Source organism: Cyprinus carpio, chromosome A18, assembly GCF_018340385.1.
Source record: "Cyprinus carpio isolate SPL01 chromosome A18, ASM1834038v1, whole genome shotgun sequence".
NCBI lineage: Eukaryota > Metazoa > Chordata > Actinopteri > Cypriniformes > Cyprinidae > Cyprinus > Cyprinus carpio.
The window spans coordinates 12,385,144-12,408,853 of NC_056589.1; the positions used below are offsets into that span (position 1 = coordinate 12,385,144).

The window sequence follows — 23,710 nt, forward strand, 5'->3', positions numbered from 1 at the left end:
AGAAGATAATGGGCCAGAGCCACACCGACTCTACAAAACACTTCTGGCTGACAGACGGCTTTTTCTCTATGGGCCGATCTCAGCTGAAAGCTGTTGTACACGAGGCAGGTCCACACTCGGTGTAGTTGTGTGTATTAACCTTCGGGCCGAGTTCGTTTTAACACAGACGGGGTGCTGCTAGAATGAAGCAAATCATCCGCCTGAGAAAATTTTTTTAACGGTTAAATCCTGAGGAGCTTTCGGCGGGTAGTCGCCAGTGCCGACCTCAGCAAAAACGTCACTCGAAAATTTATATTTATGGTTGCAAATGCGACTGTTTTAGTCACAGTTTGGAGCCCTGCACCCGGGGTGATCTTCTGTTGCTGTAGCCCATATGCTTCAAGGTTTGACGTGTTGTACGTTCTTCTGCATACCTCAATTGCACTGAGTTGTCAATTGAGTTACTGTTGCATTTTTTGGCAGCTCAAACCAGTCTGGCCATTCTCCTCTGACCTCTGGCAACCACAAGGCATTTCCACCCCCACAGAACTGCTGCTCTCTCCGTATTTTCTCTTCTTATGACCATTCACTGTTTTGTGTGAAAATCTGAGTAGATCAATACTTAAACCAGCCCTTCTAGCAACAACAACTATGGTTATGTTCAAAATCACTTAAAACTCCTTTCTTCGCCATTCTGATGCTCGGTTTAAACTTCAGCAGTTTGTCTTTAACATGTCTATATTCTTAAATACATTGTTGCTGCCATGTGATAGGCTGATTAGAGATTTGCGTTAATGAGTAGTTGAACAGGTGTACCTAAAAGGGTGTATATACTGTATATTTAATTAATTAATTAGTTAATTAATTAATTAAAGTATATGTTTTAAGGACCACTGGTTCCCAAGAAATCCCACTTGTCAAACCCAACTAATCAATCACCTGTGCTTCCTGCAGAATGTGGAGAGGAAGAAAGGCCTCCTGACTCGGCGGACATTTGACAGTGAGGGTAAGCAGTGGTCATCCTCCAGACCTTTGTTTGTATTTGTTATTTATACGCAGCACACTCAAAAGAGACTTAGGTAAACATCCTCCAAAAAAAATATAAATGTGCTATGGACTACACTTCAGAGATTGAACTTAGTGGTTTAGTGTATTTGTGTTTATATGGTGAAGCAGGTTAACATGAGCTGCCTTTTTTTAAGCAGCTTATCAAATTAAATTTGGTAATGTCTCTTTAGATGCAGTTTCTCTGCCACCTCTATAGTGCAAAGTTAACTTTTGTTGATGCTGATTTAATTTGATTGGTAACAGTCTGATTGCCTCTTATTATTCTAAATGAATTTGTTTTAACAAAATATTTAGAAAAAAAAATTAAGCATTTGACATGACAGATGACTGTCACTTTACTGCTGCTGTGTTGGAGAGAGGAGACAAAGGAGCGAGGAGACGAGGGAGAATTTCACAAGGAAATTACTTTATTTACCACATTGAAGGAACACACACACAGCAGGGGTAATAGACGCTCTGGGGGACCCTCAGGACAGCAACAGGACAGCAGGCCTCCAGAGTGGTACCCGTTCCAGGACCCATGGTAGATCAGGCAGTTCAGGGGGCCATAGAGGAACAGGGAGCCCGGGGAGCCTGGCTTCGGTACTCGGTACTCGGACCCCTACTGAACCCACCACCCTCCAACCCCCCACCCAAAAAAAAATCCTTGGGGAGGATGTCGGTTTCAGAGGCCCTCCATAGGCCTAACTCAGGAACTGTGGCCCTTCCCGGGACCTGACTTGGGGACTGGAGCCTTCCTTGGGCTGGACGTGGGAACTGGAGCCCTCCTTGGTCTAGACTCTGGGACTGGAATCCTCTCTGGGCTAAATTCGGGGTCTGAAGCCCTTTCTTTGCTAGACTTGAGGACTGGAATCCTCTCTGGTCTAAAATCGGGGACTGGAGCTGTTAAAGATGTATGTGCGTGGATGCACAGTGTACATGTGTGGTTTCTGAAATAAAAGAATAACAATGAATAAATTAAATAAACTTCTCAAATATAAAATACGATGCTTGCAAATATATCAAAATAAATAAATAAAGCAACACTGAATTGGGAATGGAGGAATATCTAGTTTGTACAGCAAATTAGAAATAAATTTAAGATCCTCGTTCTCTGAAGTTAGGGACCATTGGTATCAGTGGGCATATCTGGTGGAACAATTAGTTTAGAAACAGGGAGACAGTAGTCATGGTTTCCAATAGTTGCATCCGCCATTCTAATTGTTCCGTCAGTGCTGGTAACAACTTGGTTTACTCTGCCTACTGGCCAGAGGGGTCGAGGCAATTGAGAGTCCACAACCATGACTGCTTGTCCCACTGATATATTTGGTGTAGATTTTTGCCATCTTGCACGGGGTTGTAGACTTGGCAAGTAGTTCTGAATGAACTGTTTCCAGAACTGGTCAGCTATGACTTGGCTATGTCTCCATTTTCTCTTTCCAAACAAAATTCTCTTGCTCCATAAACCACTTGAGGAAGAGAGTCATCCCGCCGCCCCATCAGCAAGAGATTTGGAGTAACTGGGTCTATGTCAGATATTTCTGATGATACATACCCAAGTCGTTTAGAATTTAGTATTTCCTCCACTTCTACAAGAACAGTTGACAGTACTTTCTCAGACACAACTTGATCCTTACTGCGCCATTTCTTGCATTCTCTGCACTGGTGTTGATATTTCTTTATGGCTTGTCTGCTTCGGATAATCCAGTAGGTTCTTCGCAACTCTGCGAAGACACGCTCAAGAAGTCTGTTTTCATAGTCTTGTATTATGAGTTTAGTGATGGGGTGATCAGGTGCTAATACAATAGGATGCAAGGTATCAACATCAAGTTTCTCAGCTTTGCGAAGGCGACCTTCTACCCGAATTACTTCCAAGGTTTGATCCTATTCAGGTGACAGAGTACCTAACCTACTGCTAGCACGTATGACCTTGTCATTCTGAAGTGCATGGACTTCATCAGGAAAACTATCCTGCTGGGCTTGTCTCAGAAGTAGTAGTTCAGTATCAATGCGTTGTGAACCTGACATCGGGGAGGTAGACAGACTGGTAGGTAGCTTCAACCAAGTCTGCCCATGTTGTGTGCTGCTCTGGATCTGGTAGGGAGGAGTGAAGGACAGCAACATGAGCACAGAAAAATGACTTTCTTAGCTCATTCTCATCAGTTGAGGATAAGGTAGGTGGTGTTGGCCAGTGTTCTGGTGAATGTTGGAGGAAGTAAGGGCCCTGATTCCACTGACATACCTGAGAGAGTTCATAGAGAGATTTCCCTCTTGTAATATCATCAGCAGGGTTTAGATCTGACTCCACATATCTCCAGTTCTCTGAACTGGTCAACTCTTGTATTTCTATGACAAGATTCAGATTTGATCCAAGTGAGAACTGTGGTGGAGTCTGTCCAGAGAATAGTGTTATGGATGGGTAGGGTAATTTTGGTTAAGAGGAGTTTAGCTAGTTGTGCTCCGGTAAGGGCACCACACAGTTCCAGTGGGGGAACTGATAGTTGATTTTTGGGTGCAACTCGGGATCTGGCCATAACAAATGAAGTATGAATCCTTCCCTCCTTGTCTTGGAGATGCAGATAGACCACTGAACCGTAAGCCCTCTCAGAGGCATCACAAAATATGTGCAACTCGATCTTGTCATTGTCAGGTTCTGGACAGACTGGGAAATAGCACCTTGGCATGCCTACACTGGGAGGTACTGCAGTTCATTGGTCCACTCTTGCCATTTGTCGAGCATCTCCTTTTCAGTAGTCATCCCAGTCTCTTTCGTTTATCCTCAGAGCTTGAACAAGGATTTTAGCCCGGGTGGTATAAGGCAAAATATAACCAAGAGGGTCATATTGAGAGGCTAGCACTCTATAAAGGTTGCACATAGTGGGCTCATCTGTGGATAGTGGGCGGTTTCGATAGCTAAGCTTGTCGGATGGGCAGTGCCAAGAGAGCCCAAGTGTAGACTCTTGTGGGTCTGTCTTGTTTACAGTCAACCATAGCTCACAACTTTCTGACCGTGCTTCAGTTGGTAGATGAGCAATTACCTCTGGGTAGTTATTGGGCCATTGTCTTATTTCAAATTCCCCAGCAGATAGTAAGGCTCTCATTTTGTCTATGAGCTATTTGGCCTCATCGGTTGTGGGAAGGGACTGCAAACAGTTATCCACATAGAAGGATTTCAATACTGAATTGCTACCTTTTCATTGCCTTCATAGATGGCACAGCATGGACTGCATGTGGTCCCAAATGGAAGAACACGCCACTAATAGATGTCAGGATTCCTCTCCCTTTCCAGATCTCTCCATAAGAAGTGCAGCAAAGGCCGATCTTCTGGAAGGAGGCACACTTGGTGAAACATTGAATTGTATGTCCCCACTGATGGCCACAGGATATTGTCTGAATCTCAGAAGAACTCCCAGCAATGATGGAACCAATGTAGGTCCTGGGAGTAACTGATCATTCAGTGAAGCTTGGTGGAACTGATAAGAACAGTTGAACACAACCCTGGCTTTGTTGTTGTGATGCACAAGGTGGTGGGGGTGGGGATCTGTATCTTTAGCCTCTTCAGGAGTGAGTTTTGTTGCATACCCTGCCTGCTCCAGTTTGTGTATTTCTTTCTTGTAGACTTCTGCAAGCTCTGAATTTAGAGTTCAAACGGTGCTCAGTGGCCCTTAAAACAGCCATGACTGATTCTGGACCTGCATGCAAGACCTTCGCATTCCCTTTGCGAAGAAGGGGAGTTGCACAGCGAGAGACCCCTTCCACTTCTACTCTCTTTGTTTTAGTTTCCTGCTTGGATCGTGTCATGTCAAGTCAAGTCAAGTCATCTTTATTTATATAGCGCTTTAAACAAAAAAGATTGCGTCAAAGCAACTGAACAACATTAATTATGAAAACAGTGTGTCAATAATGCAAAATGACAGTTAAAGGCAGTTCATCATTGAATTCAGTGATGTCATCATGCAGCTCAATTCAGTTTAAATAGTATCTGTGCAATAATTTGCAATCAAGTCAACGATATCGCTGTAAATGAAGTCATGTCTTTCACGGGCTGAAAGGGAAGTATGTCTACTTGCCATAACTTTTCAACATGATGAGACAGATCTTGTGTGGGAGAGTGGAACAGTGAGATGTTCAGAAAAGTAGTCTCCAATGGCTGGTCAAGCAATGTAGTTGGACCCTGGATAGCCCAGCCCAAACTTGTACTAACTGCAACAGGACTACCCAATGGGCCCATAAGTACTGGAGCTATCAGTGTGAGGAGATGTGGGTAATCAGAACTGATAAGTATCATGGGCTATACCTCTTTGAAGGGAATAATGGGAACGTCTCTCAGATGTGCAAACGTGTGTTTTCAAATGTCCACAGAGCAGGATTGCTAAGCAATGTTCAGCTCTCGTGCTATAAAGGCAGTGTGTATCTTGTGACGAATGCTCGGATTCACAGAGGCAGACACTTCATATGAGACTGATGCACCCTGGATCTCTACTACCTCTTGTCTTATTGTCATGAGGGCAAGTGATTCAGCTGTCTTCTCCAGATCAAAATAATGCACCTGTGGGGAGAATTATCGTCCTTTCAGACCCATCGACTAGAATGGCATACGTGTCCAATGTTCTCCCTTTGCTATGAAGTCTGACCTGAACCACTTTCAATGTGACTCTACCAGATTGAGTTACTTGATCAAGGTAAACTGTGCGGGGTACTGTATTCACTGTAAGGATGCACTTGTTGATGGTGGATGCAGTTTCATGAAGAATTGACAAGTGTTGTTCTCCACAATTGGAACATGGCTTTTTCAGTGTGCAGTTTGTAGGCTCATGACCTCTGCCACATATCCAGCATCTGTTGTTGTCCTTTATCCATGCTGTTATTTGTGCAAAGTTTAGTTTACCGAATTCAGGAAAGAGTTGAGGTAATGCTGTTGGCATTTGCAGAAGGGGCAGTACGGCTTAAAGCTTTCCCATTTCTTGGCTTTTGTCTGTTCTTTATTTTTCTGGAAAGACAAGGTCAAAAGACTATGAAAGACTATGCCATAATAGATTGTGGACTGTACCTTTGGTGGCTTCAGGGTTTTCTGTTCTCTATTCTCGGAGTGAGGTCTATCTGAACTGTAGAGATCAGCTGCTCTCCTTGATATCTGAAGTGCTTGTGATTTTCTCTCGAGCCACTCTGAATACTCAGGAAGAGTGTAGGTTCTATCAGTCGCATTCTGGATAATGCCTTTGGTGATGCAGTATTCAACAAACCTAATTCTATGAAAGGATGGAAGCTTGGTGAGTAATCTGTCAACATGGGAACCACACATAAGCTCAGTCTTGGAAGAGTACTTGGAAGAGCCAACAAGAGTACTAACTGATAATGCAAAGTCCTCAAAACCTTGAGCATCCCCTGGTTTCAGTGGAGGTGTGCGGAGAATGTTGCCGATTTCTCCCTGTACCAGTTTTCGGGGCTGTCCATAGCACTGCTGCAAAGCTTGGATGGCTCTTGAATAAGGCATGGGGTCATACATGTATCTCTTAGCTATTTGGGAGGCAGCTGGTAATTTGAGATTATCAAGTAACACTTGGAATTTGTAGTCCTCCGTCAAATGGAGATGTGGGCCCAGGAAGCAATCAAGTCCCTTTTTTAACAGAGCAAAATCACTCTCCTTCCCAGTGGTGAAATGAATGAGCTTAGGCTTAGGTATTCCATAAGATGAAGCAAAAGCCATCTCCACCATGCTTGGAACTTGAACTGGCTGTACAGTAGAAGGGAATGGTGCAGAATATGACTGTGGCTGGGGAATTGCATCTAGGGGTCTGGTAGGCCTATAGCTCTGTGGGTATGGATCTGAATAACTTACAAATTGCAGTGGGGGAGGTTCTGAGTACTGAGACATCAGAGGCTGTGCTGGAGCAAATGCTGGTAATGACTGTGTGAACTGTGGTTGTACATAATTGGGATTCACAGTGTTGTTCTGCACATGTGTTATCGAAGGTGCATAAATTGGTGGTTTGCTAGGTATAGTTCGGGTACACTGTAGATGTAGATGATGTCATTGGAGGTACACGTCATTGTGAAAAGCATGGGACTTGTGGCTGATATGTCTGCTCAAGATCACCAGTATGTTGATATACGTATGGCTGATGTATCATACCTGTTGGAGCAGACTCTGTGCATAGCTCATGTCTTGCTATTCTTCAGTGTAATCTTGTGATGCTGCCATGAGGATGAGACGTTGGATCCGGCTCGAAGGACCACTTTGTTAAAGATGTATGTGCGTGGATGCACTGGCTTGTCAACATCTAGTCCTCAACCTCGATCAGAAGGTTCATAGGCAAAGTTCACGACAACTTCTGTTTCCAACCATTGATTTATTCCAATCAATCTACAAGCAGTTTGTTTGAATACAGTGTATATGTGTGGTTTCTGAAATAAAAGAATAACAATGAATAAATTAAATAAACTTCTCAAACATTAAATACGATGCTTGCAAATATATCACAATAAATAAGTAAAGCAACACTGAATTAGGAATTGAGGAATACATACAAAATTACACTACAAATACAGTTACACTAATGCCCACTAGGCGGAGCTCTTGCTCCAGTAATAAAACAATCGCTATGACATGTTGCCGTGCTGAACACAATCAAAGAGGCCTACTCGTTAAACATCACGTAAACAACTCAACAGTCTTTGAACTGAACTTGTCTGTGCATTTCCCTGACTCTGCCCACATGTGATGTCACTAATTCAAAATAAGAGTTCAACAGGGATTTTATACAGGAGCCCTCTCTGGGGTAATCTTGGGGACTGGAGCCGACACAGGAGCGAGCCCTCGGGGGCTGGAGCTGACACAGGAGTGAGCTCTGGGGCTGGAGCCGACACAGGAGCGAGCTCTGGGGCTGGAGCCGACACAGGGTGTAGGATGAGGGCAGAGAACACTCTTTTCTCCTCATCCTCCTCCTTTGGTTAGAGGTGAACAGCGCGGCCAGTGGGCTTGAGAATGCTGCGGCCGGCGGGCTGGTTCTGGCTTGAGGCAGGACACTCTCCAGACACCGAAGGATCCCTTCCCTTCGCATAGTCCCGTGGTGTCTCCCGTGCCAGAACAGAGAGTTGATGGTGGCATCCTCCAATGCAGTCGCCACGGCAAGCCCGCAGAACTCCCAGGCATACTGAACGAAGGGAAGATCTCTACAGGCTAGTGCGTTGAAGCGTTCAGCAATCTCCATAATCACGAAGGGAAAACACAGAAAACAAAAACACTTTCAAAAAAACTATAACAAAAATGGGGAGAAGGGGTGCGGCTTGCTTTTTGTTAGGTGCTGTCTTCTGTCACAATACTGCTGCTGTGTTGGAGTGAGGAGACGAAGGAGCGAGGAGACAAGAGTGAATTTCACAAGGAACTGACTTTATTTACCACATCGAAGGAAAGCAACCACACACCACACCACACCACACACACACACACACACACACACACACACACACACACACACACACACACACACACACACACAGACACAGACACAGAGAGCAAGGGGAATAGACGTTTAAGACAGCACGCAGGACTCAGGAAACAAAGGGCTTAAATACACATGGAAGGTAATCTTGAGGACAATGACAAATACATTTAATTAGGTTAGAAAAAAAATGCTCTTCCAAACGTAAAAAAACATTCCCCTTGAAATCAATTTATGCTGGTAAATATTGTAGCCATATTAATTTCTGTCACTGATCAGAATGTGCTCCTAAATTTTTGTCTGTTCTCCTAAAATGTTTTTGCTAATTGCTTATCAGTATCTGCTAATCAGGCAGTTTTAGTGTTGGCGATGCTATGTTAAATGAGTCAAATGGAGCAAAGAATAATTTCTGTGATTCATTTCAAAATTTTTAAGTTTATACATTTTTAGAGATTAAACACAATCAAACATTTAATGTCTGTGCAAACTGGTGACAGGTATGTTAAATTTGTGAAATGTGTAGTTCAGACTCTTCCGTCAGGTAATAATTTTTATGAATGTTTTCATAGTCACAGTTTCTCTGTGTTTTGTTTTTTTAGAGGAAGAAGTTCTGTACCAGAATTACCAAGAGAAAGCCCTTCACAATGATTCTGATGAGGATGCTGAACCCAAAGAACCTCAGTCAAATGAATGCATTGTGATCCAGTACAAACCCATTCGTACTTCGTGGAGTCAACTGAGTGTGGTGAGGAACTATAGGCTCACCTTTTAAAAATTTTAAGTTTTGATGGACACAAAGTTGTTTTTGAGCTGCAACACACTCTATCAGCATTCAGGAATGCTGATATCGTAAGGAATGTCATCCGATTCTGTTTTGCTGGGTGTCCCAGCCTCAGTTTTGCTTCACAGAGTGCAAGAGAATGAAAGCAGGTGGTTTTTATCCAAATGTGGGAGGGAAAGAGAAGGAAAGTGGGCTGGGATAAGCTTGTCTTTTGGGAAATGGTCAGGCAGTATGCCAGTTCCTTGGCAAATACTGGAGAATTCTTCCCTATGGAAAAAAAAAGAAAAAAACAATGGAGATGGATAAAACAGTGTAGTGACTCCAGTTATGGAATTACGTAATCAAGTATGGATAGCTTTAATGCCTTTTTTCCACTTAGGCATTCAATTTTCTAGTGCATTTGTTTACTAATATCCTGATATTTTTAATCAGGAATGTTCTGATGGAGATAAAATTGAGAGAGAAGCAAACTGGATCACTCTATATTGCTATGAATCAAGAACCACCAGCAGAAAGCACAAGCAAAAATGAGGGATGCTAGAAAAAAATAACTAAAAATTAAAAGTGTGAGAGGCAAAGCAGAAAAATATATTTCTAGGGAAACAATAAAAAACATACTTAAAAAATGTGGAGCAACGTGAAAAAAAGAAAGGACAGAGTGTACGAAAGGAATAAGGGAAAGTGTATAAGGCTGGAGTAGAGGGTTTTGTGGTAAACTGTCAGTTTTGGCAGGAGGGCCTGCAGTTTTTAAAGTAGGGTGACACAAATGTATCCATCTGTAAAAACACCATCACATACACAAACAATACAAGTGCAGATAAGAATTTAGATTCATACTAACAACTATAAACACTTTAACTATCATGTGATTTTATTGCCATATGTTTAAATTTGAAGAAACTATAATACATTTATTCACACATCATTTACTCACCCTTATTTCATTCCAGACCATTTTCCAGATCATTTTAAATGAAAGATGAGAGATCTCTGTTCCTCAATTGAAAACTTTAATGCTTCAGAAAGTTAATAAAGACAAAAGAGACTTTTATTCACATATCAACATTGATCAATGGACATACATGAAGATAACAGAATACGGTAAATGGGAGCTCAAATGATGTAACAGTCAGGAGACTTCTCTGGTGCTCTCTGCTCTCCATATTCCCTGGAAAACTGGTGGTAAAACTTTAGTCCTCTGCTTTTCATTTCAGTTTTACTTGGATTCTCAGAAAACTTTCAATTCCTTCCAGCAATTCGGAAAGGTATTTAGAGACAGGAAGGTACACATTTTGAGGTCATTTTATGTCACCTCATCTACTTATTTTAGTGCCCCTGGCAGATTTGTGCAGGAACTTGTAGCAGATTTGTGCAGGAAGAGTAGTCTTGGTGGAGTTGTTATCAGACGTTTCACCACTCCTAGGTCTGTCTCTCACTGTCACAGTCCTTCATGTTTGCTCTCTAATCTCAAAATGAATTTCCTTTTGTGTTTTTCTAACTTCTTTCATAACAGATTTATTTAAACATCATTAACAGGTAAAGTAAAATATAATGAGTAGGCCTATATAGTCAAATATTTAGCGAAATGCTCTTCTCTAGACTTCATTTATAGCAAACTAACAAGCTGTGGACACTGATAACTTCACGAGGTAAATGAAATGCTACATGACATTTTGTTTACGAGCTGTTTTACTGACGTGTTTCCAAGGTTGAAACACTGATTGAGCGATTACACAAGGCGTGCGATTAAAACTAGTATAAAGGGGAAGCGATGATCGTGCTCACTCGCACTCTGCACTGCCGTTTGAACTGAGGCATTTATACAGCGATCTGTCACGCCACAACAAAGAGTGACAAAACGGCATTTATGGCGCTTTTCCACTGCGTGGTATGACTCGGCTCGGCGCGGCTCAGTACGGTATGGCACGTTTCGGCTCGGCTCGCATTTCCACTGCAGTTCAGTACCGCTTTAGAGTGGGTGGGATTATGACATGACGTGACGTGACATACAGCCAAGTATGGTGACCCATACTCAGAATTTGTGCTTTGCATTTAACCCATCCAAAGTGCACACACACAGCAGTGAACACACACCTGGAGCAGTGGGCAGCCATTTATACTGCAGCGCCTGGGGAGCAGTTGGGGGTTCGGTGCCTATGCCCAAGGGCACCTCAGTCATGGTATATTATGACTTCACATGTCGTTATAGTTGCCTTGCATCTGATGCCGCAACTCCTCAAAAACTTTTTCATTCCGCGACAATCCACATCACCCCATCAAGTTCTCGCTGGATCTGCTCCTCTGCTATCAACGAGAGGAACGTCTGTACTTCCTCAACAGACAACGAAACAGCCACTTTTTGGTTGTTAAAAGCTAGTTCAAAACAATTGCGTTCGATCCTTCGCTGGCTGTGCTTATTTAAATCTAGCGGTTCTGTTATGTTAGTGTCGCAAGTTCAGTGATGCAGGTAGTGACGAATCTCTCCAGCCAATCCGTGATCAGCAGTTTACACGTCACGTTTTGGTAATGGTACAGTTCAATTGGAACCTCAACCGAGGTGGTACTAAAAAAAGTTTCCCAATGGAAAACCCCCCAAAAGTGAACCGTACCAAACCATACCATGCAGTGGAAAAGCGCCATTATTGTTTGAATTTCCTGAAAAAAGGACATAATTTGAAAGATGAGACTTTGTTTCTTATCAAAAGTAACAATATATAAAACTGGAAGTTTCCAAAGAAGTTCTGCTCATGCAGTGGTTAAAACAATGCTGTATTTGTTCAGTACACATGCATACTGAACTGAAAGACAATTTTCGGTACGAATACATGTACCATTAAACCCCAGTTGGTCTTGAATAGTATTAAGACACAAAGCTTTCTCGCACAGTTTGAAAAGCTTTGAAGTTTTGCCTTATACACAGGATACATACAGGTGCATCTCAATTAATTAGAATGTCTTGGAAAAGTTCATTTATTTCAGAAATTCAACTCAAATTGTGATCTTTTTTAATGAGCATTTGATGAGCACATTGATGAGCATCTGTAACTCACAGAGTTTTCAAGCTAGAGTTTTCAAACTTTTATACAAAGCACCCACATTTGTGTACTACAAAAGGCACCCACTGAAACCTCTGTGAGAATATCACACCCCTCATAAGTTGATGTCAAATACATGGAGTGCCTTTATTACAATCTACCCCACTGTTGGGGTTGGATGTAATAAACACATACTTGGCTAAGTTTTAACAATTAGTCAAAAGAAGAAAAAAACAGAAACCACTCCATGCGATATGCTACAAAAACAGGTTGACTGAAATAATCCAAAAGAAGAACCCATAACAATGTCTTTCTTTGTGACTGAACATAACTCAGCTCCACTTTCTGTCTAACTCACGAGTGCAAACGTGTGTGTAAATTACTCTACTAGAACAAACTTGCTTAACGGCTTTTATTTCTAATGAACACTCGACTCCTGTGTATCTGTGTAAAAAACATGCAAGTCTAACAACTACAACAAAAAACTGTCATGTGTGCACATTCATGCACTATGTCTGAATTCTCAATCAGAGTCACAATGGTGACAAATGAATTTTGTTAATCCTTGAGTGCAGGATTGGTTGGCCCAGAGACTGCATAGATTTTACCCACACTTCCATTGGCTTTTAGTTGGAAAATGGCTCCATACAGACAACACAAAAGTTGTCATCATCTGAGGTCATGTAGCCATAGCCTAACCACAAGGTCTACACTTCAGCATAATGGTAAACTCAAAAATCAACATAACATAAATGCAACGTAAATGATTCATGTAGCCCCAACACAAACGCTTTAAGTTAACTTAAAATTTTACAAATGTAATTTAATTTAACGTATAAAATTTAGTGCAAATGACAACTGAGTAAAAAACTAAAGATTTGTGTTGTGTTAGCTTATTTTATTTAAGTAAACTGAGTAAACTACTAAAATCTTTTTTTTTTTTTTTTTTTTTTTTTAGTGTGGGCACAAAATACATTTTAATTATGCACATACAAATTCTAATGAAGCCTAAATGAAACTACTAAATAAAGATTTTCACAGCTGTATATCTCTGTAAGCTGATTTGAGGCATCATTAAAAGCACTATGAGTAAACTTAATTAATTTGACACAATGCTTCCTTTGCAACTGACCTGACTGACTTTCCCTTATTTGTGACCTCATCAGACACCTATTCAAGTAAAATTGTAAAAAACAATAAAAACAAAAACAAAAATCATAGGGTGTGGTTGTAACACTTTTTAAAAGATGTCTTACAACCCACCCCTGTCAGTTATTGTTTAGCTAGCTGTATTAGCTTAATAGTTTGAAATTAGAAGGTGAAAAATGCATTTTTGAGAAACTATCAGCTATAAGAATTTTATCAGAATTTATAAGAACTAAAAGAATTTTATTATTTATTATTGTGCACTTAAAGAGTTGCAGTCTGTTTACAAAAGAGATTGATTGTTGTGAATTAAGCCATTGAGAGACTAAGGACACTTTTCTCTACAGCTTTTGGTCTGGACATTAGTCCAATTGATGTATCTAAGAAGTATCCAAGCTTGTTTTAAACTTACCATTAAATACCATATTGATTAAAAAAACAAAGAAAACTAAAAAAAAACAAAAAAAAAAAACAAAGAGAAAGATAAGACATTCCATTCCATCATAAAAAGCATTAAACATTACATTACACCAGGGTTTCCCAAACTGGGCTTAATGTAAGAACTGCAGTGGGTTTGTGAGTTGATAAAAAGCTAATAATTAGTTCAATCATAAAAATGTAAAATACAAAAGTAAAATCAATAAATTAATTCAAACACTTGAACACTAAAAATATAAATATTTTAATTGTTTACCTGTCAATTTGACCATTAACGACATCAGAGAACTGTAAACATTGAGAATGTGATGGAAAAGTTATTTGAAATATAAACTTCCTCAGAGATATTTTACATGAATATTTTATTTTAAGAGGTTTGGCTAACAAAAATGTTTGGGAATCCCTGTATTATATGAACAAACATTAATAAACATGAAAACAATGACAATACATGCTCAAAGTCTTCTAGGTTTGAAATATTTTTGTCCAGACTTCCGGAATCAACAGTTCCTGAAGGTACTGTAGGACAGAGTTATAGTTCACCAGTGTTTGGTAACTTGCATAATTATTTGTTTCATACATTGTCTAATTGCTTGAGAGGTCCCCCCTCCCTTAATTTCAGAACCATGGCTTGCAAGCGGAATCTCTGCACTTGGTTACAAAACATTTAAAGCCATTGTTGGTCATTTTAAGTATCTGAAGAGTAAATTCAGCTTTCAGTTTGATTCATTTAATAACATGCTGTCAGTTGAGACAAAATTTCCAGTGTTTTGGACCATCTTTGATAGTGTTGCTATGGTTACCGGAGTTAGAATACAGTTGTGACTTCAGCTGTTGAACAAAACATTTAAACACTCACACATGTAAGCAAATGCTGTTTTCAGTCTGAAACGGTGACTGTGTACGCAGCCATGTTGTTTGCAGTTGTTGTAAAAGCAGTCTGTCCTAACTATTTGAAGAAGATTAACCTTGCCTCTCATACATATGGCCAGATTTACTATCAGTGTGCCCCAGCACAAACCCTATATTGATGTTAAAATACTACAATTTGAGATTTGCTAATGACATGCATGTAGGACTTTCAGGTGCAAATTTTATGGGAAGGGAGTATTTAAACAAATTATGCAAGGTCATTTACTAAGGTTTGCAGTAGTCAATTTACTGGTATTTGTGAACAGTTATTTAATGACCAAAAATCATATCTTAACCCAGTTTGTGCCTGTGTTTTTAGTAGATAACCTGCACTGATTTTTATCAGCTTTGCTTGTTTGCAACTCTACACTAATTTGCTCTGCTGTTGGTAGATTGTGTTGGTCATTATGGAAATGATCTGGCTGCATCTTTCTTTAACTTGTGCTTTGTCATTAGATCACTTGCAGATGAGTAAATCTGGCCCTAAGTGTTCATGCATTCTGAAAGGTGTTTTTTTATGGATAATTAATTTTCATTACTAAAGTGAGGTGCTTATCCTTGACTCTGTATTCCAGGTTAAAAAAAGTGGAAAGTTTGAGATGTTGAGTCAAGAAGAACAGAAGAGACAAGAGGTAAGGTTCCATATGTCAACCTTTCTAACTTTCTCATTCTCTCTTTTTTGGTCTTGCTCATATCAAATAGTTTTAAAAGACATATTATTTTAGTTTGAATTCTCTGCTACTTCTCTGGAGCCCGCCATTTGCCAGTTTGAATAAAACATTAAAATCTGACCTTGCACAAGCATATTCCTGAACTATATCTATTGGTTTTGCATTAAATTCAACAAGTCATATTTACTCTAAACACATTAGGCTGATAAAGGATGATGATAAAGAAACTTGATCCTTGATCCTAGATCATTTAAATTGTTATTCTACTCTGTCCAAAGTTTGCAGTCAGTACGATTTCATTTTGATTTATTTTAGTATTTTTCTTTTAATAAAAATGTATTATTTCATTAAGCAAGGATCCATTTAATTGATGAATAGTGACATAAAAAAATATCTTGTTAATGCTGGTTAAATGTTGTTCTTTTGAACTTTTAATTAATCACAGGAATAAATTACATTTGAAATATATTTACATAGAAAACTGTTATTTTGAATTGTATTATTTCACAATAGTACTGTTTTTACTGTATTTTTGTTAAATACATGTTTGATATAGTAAATGTTTATTGAGCAGTTCTTCAAGATTAAGGCAAGTACAGTTTAAATATGAAAAAAGGTCCAGATATGTAAAAGGTGCTGGGAATTTGACCATTCTTTTCAGTTCCGTGACAGCTGTCACCTGTTAATATCCATCTTTTTGTCAGCTAGGAGAGATCCTAGGAGAAATATGTGCATGATATCTGTAGTAATTGAAACTGGAGAGTTGAAATGCAATGTCTAAATAACATTTCTTTCCCTCAGGCCATATTTGAGGTCATCTCATCAGAGCACAGTTACTTACACAGTTTGGAGATCCTTGTCCGCCTCTTCAAGAACTCACATGAGCTCAGTGAGACCATTAACAAAACGGACCATCACCATCTCTTCTCCAACATTGTTGATGTCTGTGAGGCCAGCAAAAAGTAAGAGCTTCTCTTGACTGAAGCCTCACCAGAGATAAATTTGTGAAGTTTGCTTATAGCATCTCTGTTAGCACTGAGAGTTTGCTGATATGGGGCCTGGGAAAATTAAGGTTTCAATTTTCACAATGAATATTGGCAACGTGACTGTGCTTATGATATACTGTCTTGAGCTGCTAAATTTGGCTGGTTAGGTATTAGGTCTTGTCCTGGCATTCTACCTCATATTTTCTGGAGTTTCTTAAATTGCTCAAGGGAAATTGAAAATTGCCAGTGCATGTTTAACATATGAAAATTTATATTTAGATTTTGACATATGAAATGCTCAATACTGTTCACATTCAGTTTGTAACAACCTGACCGGGGTTACTGCTTTCATTGGGACAGTTTGGAGTGGTGTAACATCAGCAAAACATGTTGGTATTAATTATTTTCAACACATGCTGGTAAATAGGAGAGATCTTTTTTAGTTCATTGTCCTTTTTCCACCAATTTTGGTACATCATCAAAATTCCACTATGTCCATCAGATGCTTCAGGTAATAAAGGAAGCTGAAACTCAAAACCATTACATTTGCAGAGAGAGGTGTTATTTGCTCCTGGCTATTTTCTATTTGATGATATGTAAAATGTTTAGTTTAAGGGCATAGTCAAGTCAAGTCACCTTTATTTGTATAGTGCTTTATACAACACTGGTTGGCTTTATACAATACTAGCCTCACAATCCTTTAACAGATTTGAATTATAGAATGTGTTATGTTTATGCCAGGTTAAAGAGATGGATCTTTAATCTAGATTTAAACTGACAGAGTGTGTCTGCCTCCCGAACAACACTAGGTAGATAGTTCCAGAGTTTGGGTGCTAAATAGGAGAAGGTTCTGCCGCCCGCAGTTGATTTTGATATTCTAGGTATTTTTTTTAAATGGCCAGAGTTTTTAGGTTGCAGTAGACATGAAGGACTATAATGCGATATGAGCTCACTCAAGTACTGAGGAGCTAAACCATTCAGGGCTTTATAAGTAATTAGCAAGATTTAGAAATGTATTTGTTGTTTAATAGGGAGCCAGTGCAGAGTTGACAGAACCGGGCTAATATGGTTGTACTTCATGGTTCTAGTAAGAACTCTGGCTACTGCATTTTAGACCAGTTGGAGTTTGTTTATTAAGCGTGCAGAGCAACCACCCAATAAAGCATTACAATAATCTAACCTTGGGGTCGTGAACGCATGAATTAACGTTTCTGCATTTTAGGCTTGCCACGATAGACGGTGCTGATGGTGATACCGGTGTAAAGCCGAAACATCGGTAATGTCACTTCCCCACCGCGGCACCGCCCCCACCGTTGTTTAGATTTTTTATAATAATAAAAATCATTTAGTTCAGTTTAAGATCAGACAGTACAATTGAAAACTGAATGCGGCTGCTCAATGCAGTGTGCCGAACGAACGACAGTCACATCACAGATCAGATTTCATTTATCCAGTGAGAAGAGTGAGGACAAAGTGTATTATTAAAAGTTTATTAATTCTAGACGTGTCGCATGTCTATATTGCCCCAAAATGCGACACTGCACTCCTTTGGGTCCGTAGCAACAAACCCGCCATGCGTGTAGTCAATTAGATGAATGGTTCTCGACATAATAAAAATGCAAACAGACAGACACACAGAGATTCCTGCCTTTATTAGAGAGAAGAATATGTTCGGCCCCGTCCCTCCGAAGCTTCAGTAGCACTAATAGATAAATACAACCACAATCGGATGATAAGAGGCCATTTGTAACTCTGATGAGAGCAGTCTCAGTACTATGATATGGTCTAAATCCTGACTGGAAATCCTCAGAGATACCATTTCTCTCCAAAAACTAACATAGCTGAGAGGACACTGCCTTTTCTAGTATTTTTGACAGAAAAAGGAGATTTGAGATAAGACTGTAATTAACTAATTCTCTAGGATCAAGTTGTGTTTTTTTTAATGAGATGCTTAATGACAGCCAATTTGAAGGTTTTAGGGACATATCCTAAGGACATTGATGAATTAATAATATTCAGAAGAAGATTTATGACTTCTGGAAGCACCTCTTTTAGTAGCTTAGATGGAATAGGGTCTAACATACATGCTGTAGGTTTTGATGATTTGACAAGTTTATACAATTCTTCCTGCCCTATGGCAGAGAATGAGTGGAATTGTTCCTCAGGGGGTCTATTATATGCATTATATGATGCGATACTGTGGCTGACGTCTGCATGGTTATAATTTTATCTCTAATAGTATTGATCTTGGAAGTAAAGAAGCTCATAAAGTCATTACTGCTGTTGGGAAATCTCTGTATCTGTTGATGCTTTAATTTTTGTTAATTTAGCCACTGTATTGACTAAATGCCTGGGGTTGTGTTTGTTCTCTTCTAAGAGAGATGAAAAGTAAGTAGATCTAGCAGTTTTTAGAGCTTTTCTATAAGTACATTCCCGCCATGCAATAAGAAATACCTCTATTTTTTTTTCAAGCTGCGCTCCATTTTCTGGGCTGTTCTCTTTAAGGCGTGAGTGTGCTCATTATACCACGGTGTCAAACTGTTTTACTTAATCTTCTTCAAGTGTAAAGGAGGAACCGTATCTAAAGTGCTAGAATAGTTTCTGTTACATCCTCAAGTTTTTCTGAGCTATTGGATATAATGAGGAATTGAGACTAGTCAGGAAGATTATTTACAAAGCAGTCTTTTGTGGTAGAAGTGATGGTTCTACCATATTTGTAACAAGAAGTTGAATGTGCAGCTTTAGCTATATGGAGTATACACGAGACTAGATAATGATCCGAGATATCATCATTCTGCTGCAGAATTTCAACTGTTATTTTCAAAACAGCCGCCTGCTGTCTAATGCCATCATTGCTCAAATGTCATGTTATTAGATGACTTGGGCAACATTTAAGGATTGTTTTTTGTTACAAAATCGATTGAATTGAGTGGTAAGTAGCTCTGACCAAAGTTCAGTTTATTTGGTGATATGACTGAAGTGCTGATACAAGAAACACAGGCAGGCACCAATAGCAATTTTTAAGTTTTAATGTAGTTTTTATTTATATTGTACATTCAGTATGCCTTTTTATCATAGTTTATTTTATTTAGTTTTCACACTGTTATTTAGGACTGTGCGATATGGGGAAAATATCTAATCACGATTTTTTGACAGATATTGCGATTGCGATTTGATTTGCAAAGTCAAGCTTCAGCTCAATATTGTCAATAATGTGCAGCAAAGTATGAGTATCATTACCCTGCTGAAAAAAGAAAAGGAAAAAAGATTCTTAGTTTACATTAAACCATTACAAAATATTATTCCAATAGGAATTACTGTTGTTCTATTGGTTGCCATCTGCCATATTACATCCCACCAACAGAATCCATCAAATAGACACCATTATAGTTTACATTAAAACCAATACAATTCCTATTATAACCTTGAAATCCATTCAATTAGTTTTTTTGTTTTTTTCAGCAGACAAGATTATAATGGTATAACTACTTTTACAGAATTAACTTAATTACTGAATTTTACTAGAAAGATTTGTTTATTTATTTTTATAAATAAAGAACTGTATTTCTTTAGTCAATTATTAAAGTATTACATATGTTACATTGCATTTGGGATTTTAAGAACAAGTACAAAATGTGCTGAATGTTTCATTTCATCCAAGTGAAATTAGCAAGCAGTTAGACTGCTTAGATAGTTCCACAATGGAACATTCAGCAAACCTCCATCTTTCTGTTTTTAGGACCGTTGTTTTTAGACACTTTCTCAGTGCTTTACCTATCCAGTCAATGAGGAGGAAGAGGAATAAAATGACAAAACTTTTGTTTGCCTGTGCATTATGTTTGTGTGCATATGTTCTTCCCGTCAGTGTTGTCCATGTCACATCCTGACACTCGTATGGCCCTGATCCCTGATGCCCACACTCATGAACAAATGTTCTGTTGAGCCATAATGCCCTTCAGGCAGGATCTACCCCGACTGACCCCTGGTGAGGGGCACAGAGCTGTATTACAAGAAATATTTTCACTTACTGAGTTTAGTGTGCTATTCATCAGCGAGGAACGGTCCAGCTGGAGAGTCTCATTTATGAGAACACGCTCATCCCACACTAATACTGCTCAGTTTTCTGCTTTCATATGGAATGGGGAAAAGTAATGGATTCTGGATTGATAAAAATGTAATTAGGTAAATTAGGCAAGAATGTTTGTCACATGATAAAACTTTCTTTGCCTGCTGTTCAGCAACGCAATTTATATGGGCTGAGTACTGCTGTTCCACATACCTTATGTTAGTTATGTCATGCTACTCTCTTTTTGAACTCGCTCACTCACAAACCCCTCTGTGTATTCAGGAACAGCATGTCCACTTGCGCGACCATCCATTACTATGGGCTAGCTTAAGCGAACAGCTGTGTGTCTCTATGTGTGTGTGTGTGTGTGCGTGTGTGATAGATGACAGTATACTCATCTAAACTTGTTGATGACCATATACTTGTCTTCACAAATATCCCTCAGAGCTGTTAACAGCTGTGGCCAGTGCATATCCAAACTCTGCAGTCAAAGTCCAGCAAGCTAGAATGACAGCAAAAACCACCCAGTGTTCGCATAGATGGATTAAATATTCACTAGCTATACACAGTGGGAGAGTATCATAAACAGGAGTATGATATAAACAAGAGTATGAAAATGGGTCAGGCTCATTTGCTTGGACACTTACACATTTAAAGACATCTGACAATGAGCACCGCTCCAGTAAAACATAATGAACTCATGGTATAATTGCATTTAAAGCATACTGTCTAAGCTTATTGTGTTGTAAACTGTGTTGTGTTTGAGAGAGGGTTGTGTTTAAGTCTAACTAAAATAAGTTTTGAGCTGGATGCCTTGGCAAAACTACAACTTGTATACATGCTTAGATATTGAGTTTGGCTAATCTTGTTTTGCTTTCAGCTATCAGTTAAGAGTGTAGAACTCTCAGAACACATTTTACCTTTTAGAAATGCATTGTGTAGATTTTAATAGTCAGTAGTTATAATTTTGGGCTTCTGTGCCTTTCTTTAAATAGGATAGTATGGATGGAAAAGTAGGCAATAGGGAGGAGAGAGAGGGGAACAAGATTGACAACTTTTCCAGTGATGCTGCTCAGCTGCGACTCGGACTCATTGGCTGCACGTGTCTACGCTGTTTTATGTTGTTTGTTTGTTTGTTCTTTTTTACTAATGACACAGCCATTATACCACATTATCGCCACAGCCATATCACCCTGCAATCCGAGACTGGTTGCCCACTTAAACTAAGCGGGGTTGAGCCTGGTCAGTACCTGGATGGGAGACTACTCACATGATTTGTAATGTAAATCATTTAAACCTATGCCAACACAAGCAAATACATCAACAAATTTCTAAATATGCGATTTATTGTACATCACGATTTCAAAATAAAAGTTTCTTACTTTGCATGTGGCCAAATATTAAAATTAAATGGGTTTAAACGTTGTTGAATCACATGAAACATCACCAGGCCATTGGCACCCTCTGCAGGTATTTGTTATAATATAGGGATATTACATTTAACAGTATTGTTCAATAAAACCATGTACTTGGTATTGATATTTTTTTTGAGGCCAAATATTATTGCCTCATCGTTACTTTATATATAAATATAGTCATATTAAAGCCTTTTTTTAAACTTAGTTCTATTTGTATTACTAAAAAAATATCAGATTATGGTTATACTTTATTTCGATAGTCCACTTTAGACATTCTACTAGCTATAAGTAACTTTGTAACTACATGTCAACTAATTCTCATTAATTTGCAACTACATGTCTACTAACTCTCAGAGTAAACTGTTAGGGTAGGTTTAGGGTTAGCATAAGTTGACAATAAGTTGACAAAGAAAGTGTTAGAAGGTATTAAGCAGACAGTCTACTAATACTCTACTAACTGCTAGTTGACATGTAGTTGCAAAGTTACTTACTGTTAGTAGAATGTCTAAAGTGGACTATCGAAATAAAGTGTTACCAAGATTACTCACTTGTCAAAATAATCAGTAGATTACTTGATTAGCAAAATAATCATTAGTAAAGCACTATATTAGTTAAAACATTTCAAAATACAACTGCATTGTTTTACTTTTTATGATTAAAAGACAAATATTTTGTAATTTGGAAAGTTCTTAAAGTGTTAAAACATTGTCTTGTTCTAGTGAACCAAATATTTGCATTTTGTCTCACCTTGTGAGCTAAGTGTATTGTCACACCCCTAGTGTCTATGAGTGTGATAAAGCTCATTATTTTCCAAGTGTATGATATCGCTTTCATTCTTCAGGTCAAATCATATATTCATGAAAAAAAAAAAAAAAAAATCAGTTTCAGGAGTCCAGACTAACATTTGAGAGCAGTGGAACCAGCACTACTAAGTTCTACAGACGGTGGCGCCAGGAGTAGATTTGGTAGCGCTGGGGGTGGTGTGGGGGTATTCAAAATAAAGATCATTTAATCAAAAAATGGTCGCATCCAGTCTAGGATGAAAGTCTTGATAGACTCAAGGTTTTGGACTTGCGATCACGTTCTTCCGGGTTTGTGATGAATTCCAAAGATGTCCTGAATCGATGGTGATTGGGAGTTTCTTCCCAGTGGGAAGTGAAAAAGAGCTAAGAGAGACATCAGCTGAGATCCTAGGATCTTTGGTTAATGGAAAGTCAAGGCCTGGCATGAACTTAGGGTGTCCTTAGAAGACTAGCTCAGCATTCCCATCTTCTCAGATTCTAACAGAACTGCAGACTGGGGATGGGTCATTGATGTTTTTGCCTTTATCCTCTATAGGGCTTGGGCGTCGTGACGTCATTACTTGGCGTGGCCGCCATGCTGATGGCCTCCTTTACTGCTACTCGGACTACTGCGCAGTGTTTAGACATACTCCCTCTCAGCCGTGTGTCTTAATTTGATTAATTAAAAAAAATCTATTTCAACCATGGTAAACCGTTGCTGTATTGTGGGGTGTAATAGCGCAACACATAATCGCCCTTTGAAAAAAAATGGATTAACTTGCCACTGCTTTCCTGCTTGGAAGCGCGACCACGGAGACCAAGTGAGGTATAATATCTGAATATTAATTTATATAGCTTAAGTAAACACTGAAAATAAGGGAAATTTCCTGGGCTACTCATCCAAAAAAACCGGAACATTTCTACATTCATCTTTCTGTTGCTGTCCCTCTGCTGACAGCAAAAATTCGTACCACAAAACTGCTGCATTAACTAAGCGAGATTGTGAA

At 39.1% G+C, this 23,710-nt stretch overlaps 1 protein-coding gene across 1 annotated transcript in view; it reads left to right on the forward strand.

Moving 5' to 3' along the window:
- Positions 1 to 23,710, forward strand: part of LOC109110407 (rho guanine nucleotide exchange factor 26-like) — an 85,060-nt gene that overhangs the window by 11,761 nt on the left and 49,589 nt on the right. The window contains exons 3-6 of the mRNA XM_042775037.1: positions 934 to 985; positions 9,068 to 9,213; positions 15,356 to 15,412; positions 16,253 to 16,413. Of these exons, the coding sequence (XP_042630971.1) occupies positions 934 to 985; positions 9,068 to 9,213; positions 15,356 to 15,412; positions 16,253 to 16,413 (416 nt within the window). The remainder of the gene's footprint in view (positions 1 to 933; positions 986 to 9,067; positions 9,214 to 15,355; positions 15,413 to 16,252; positions 16,414 to 23,710) is intronic.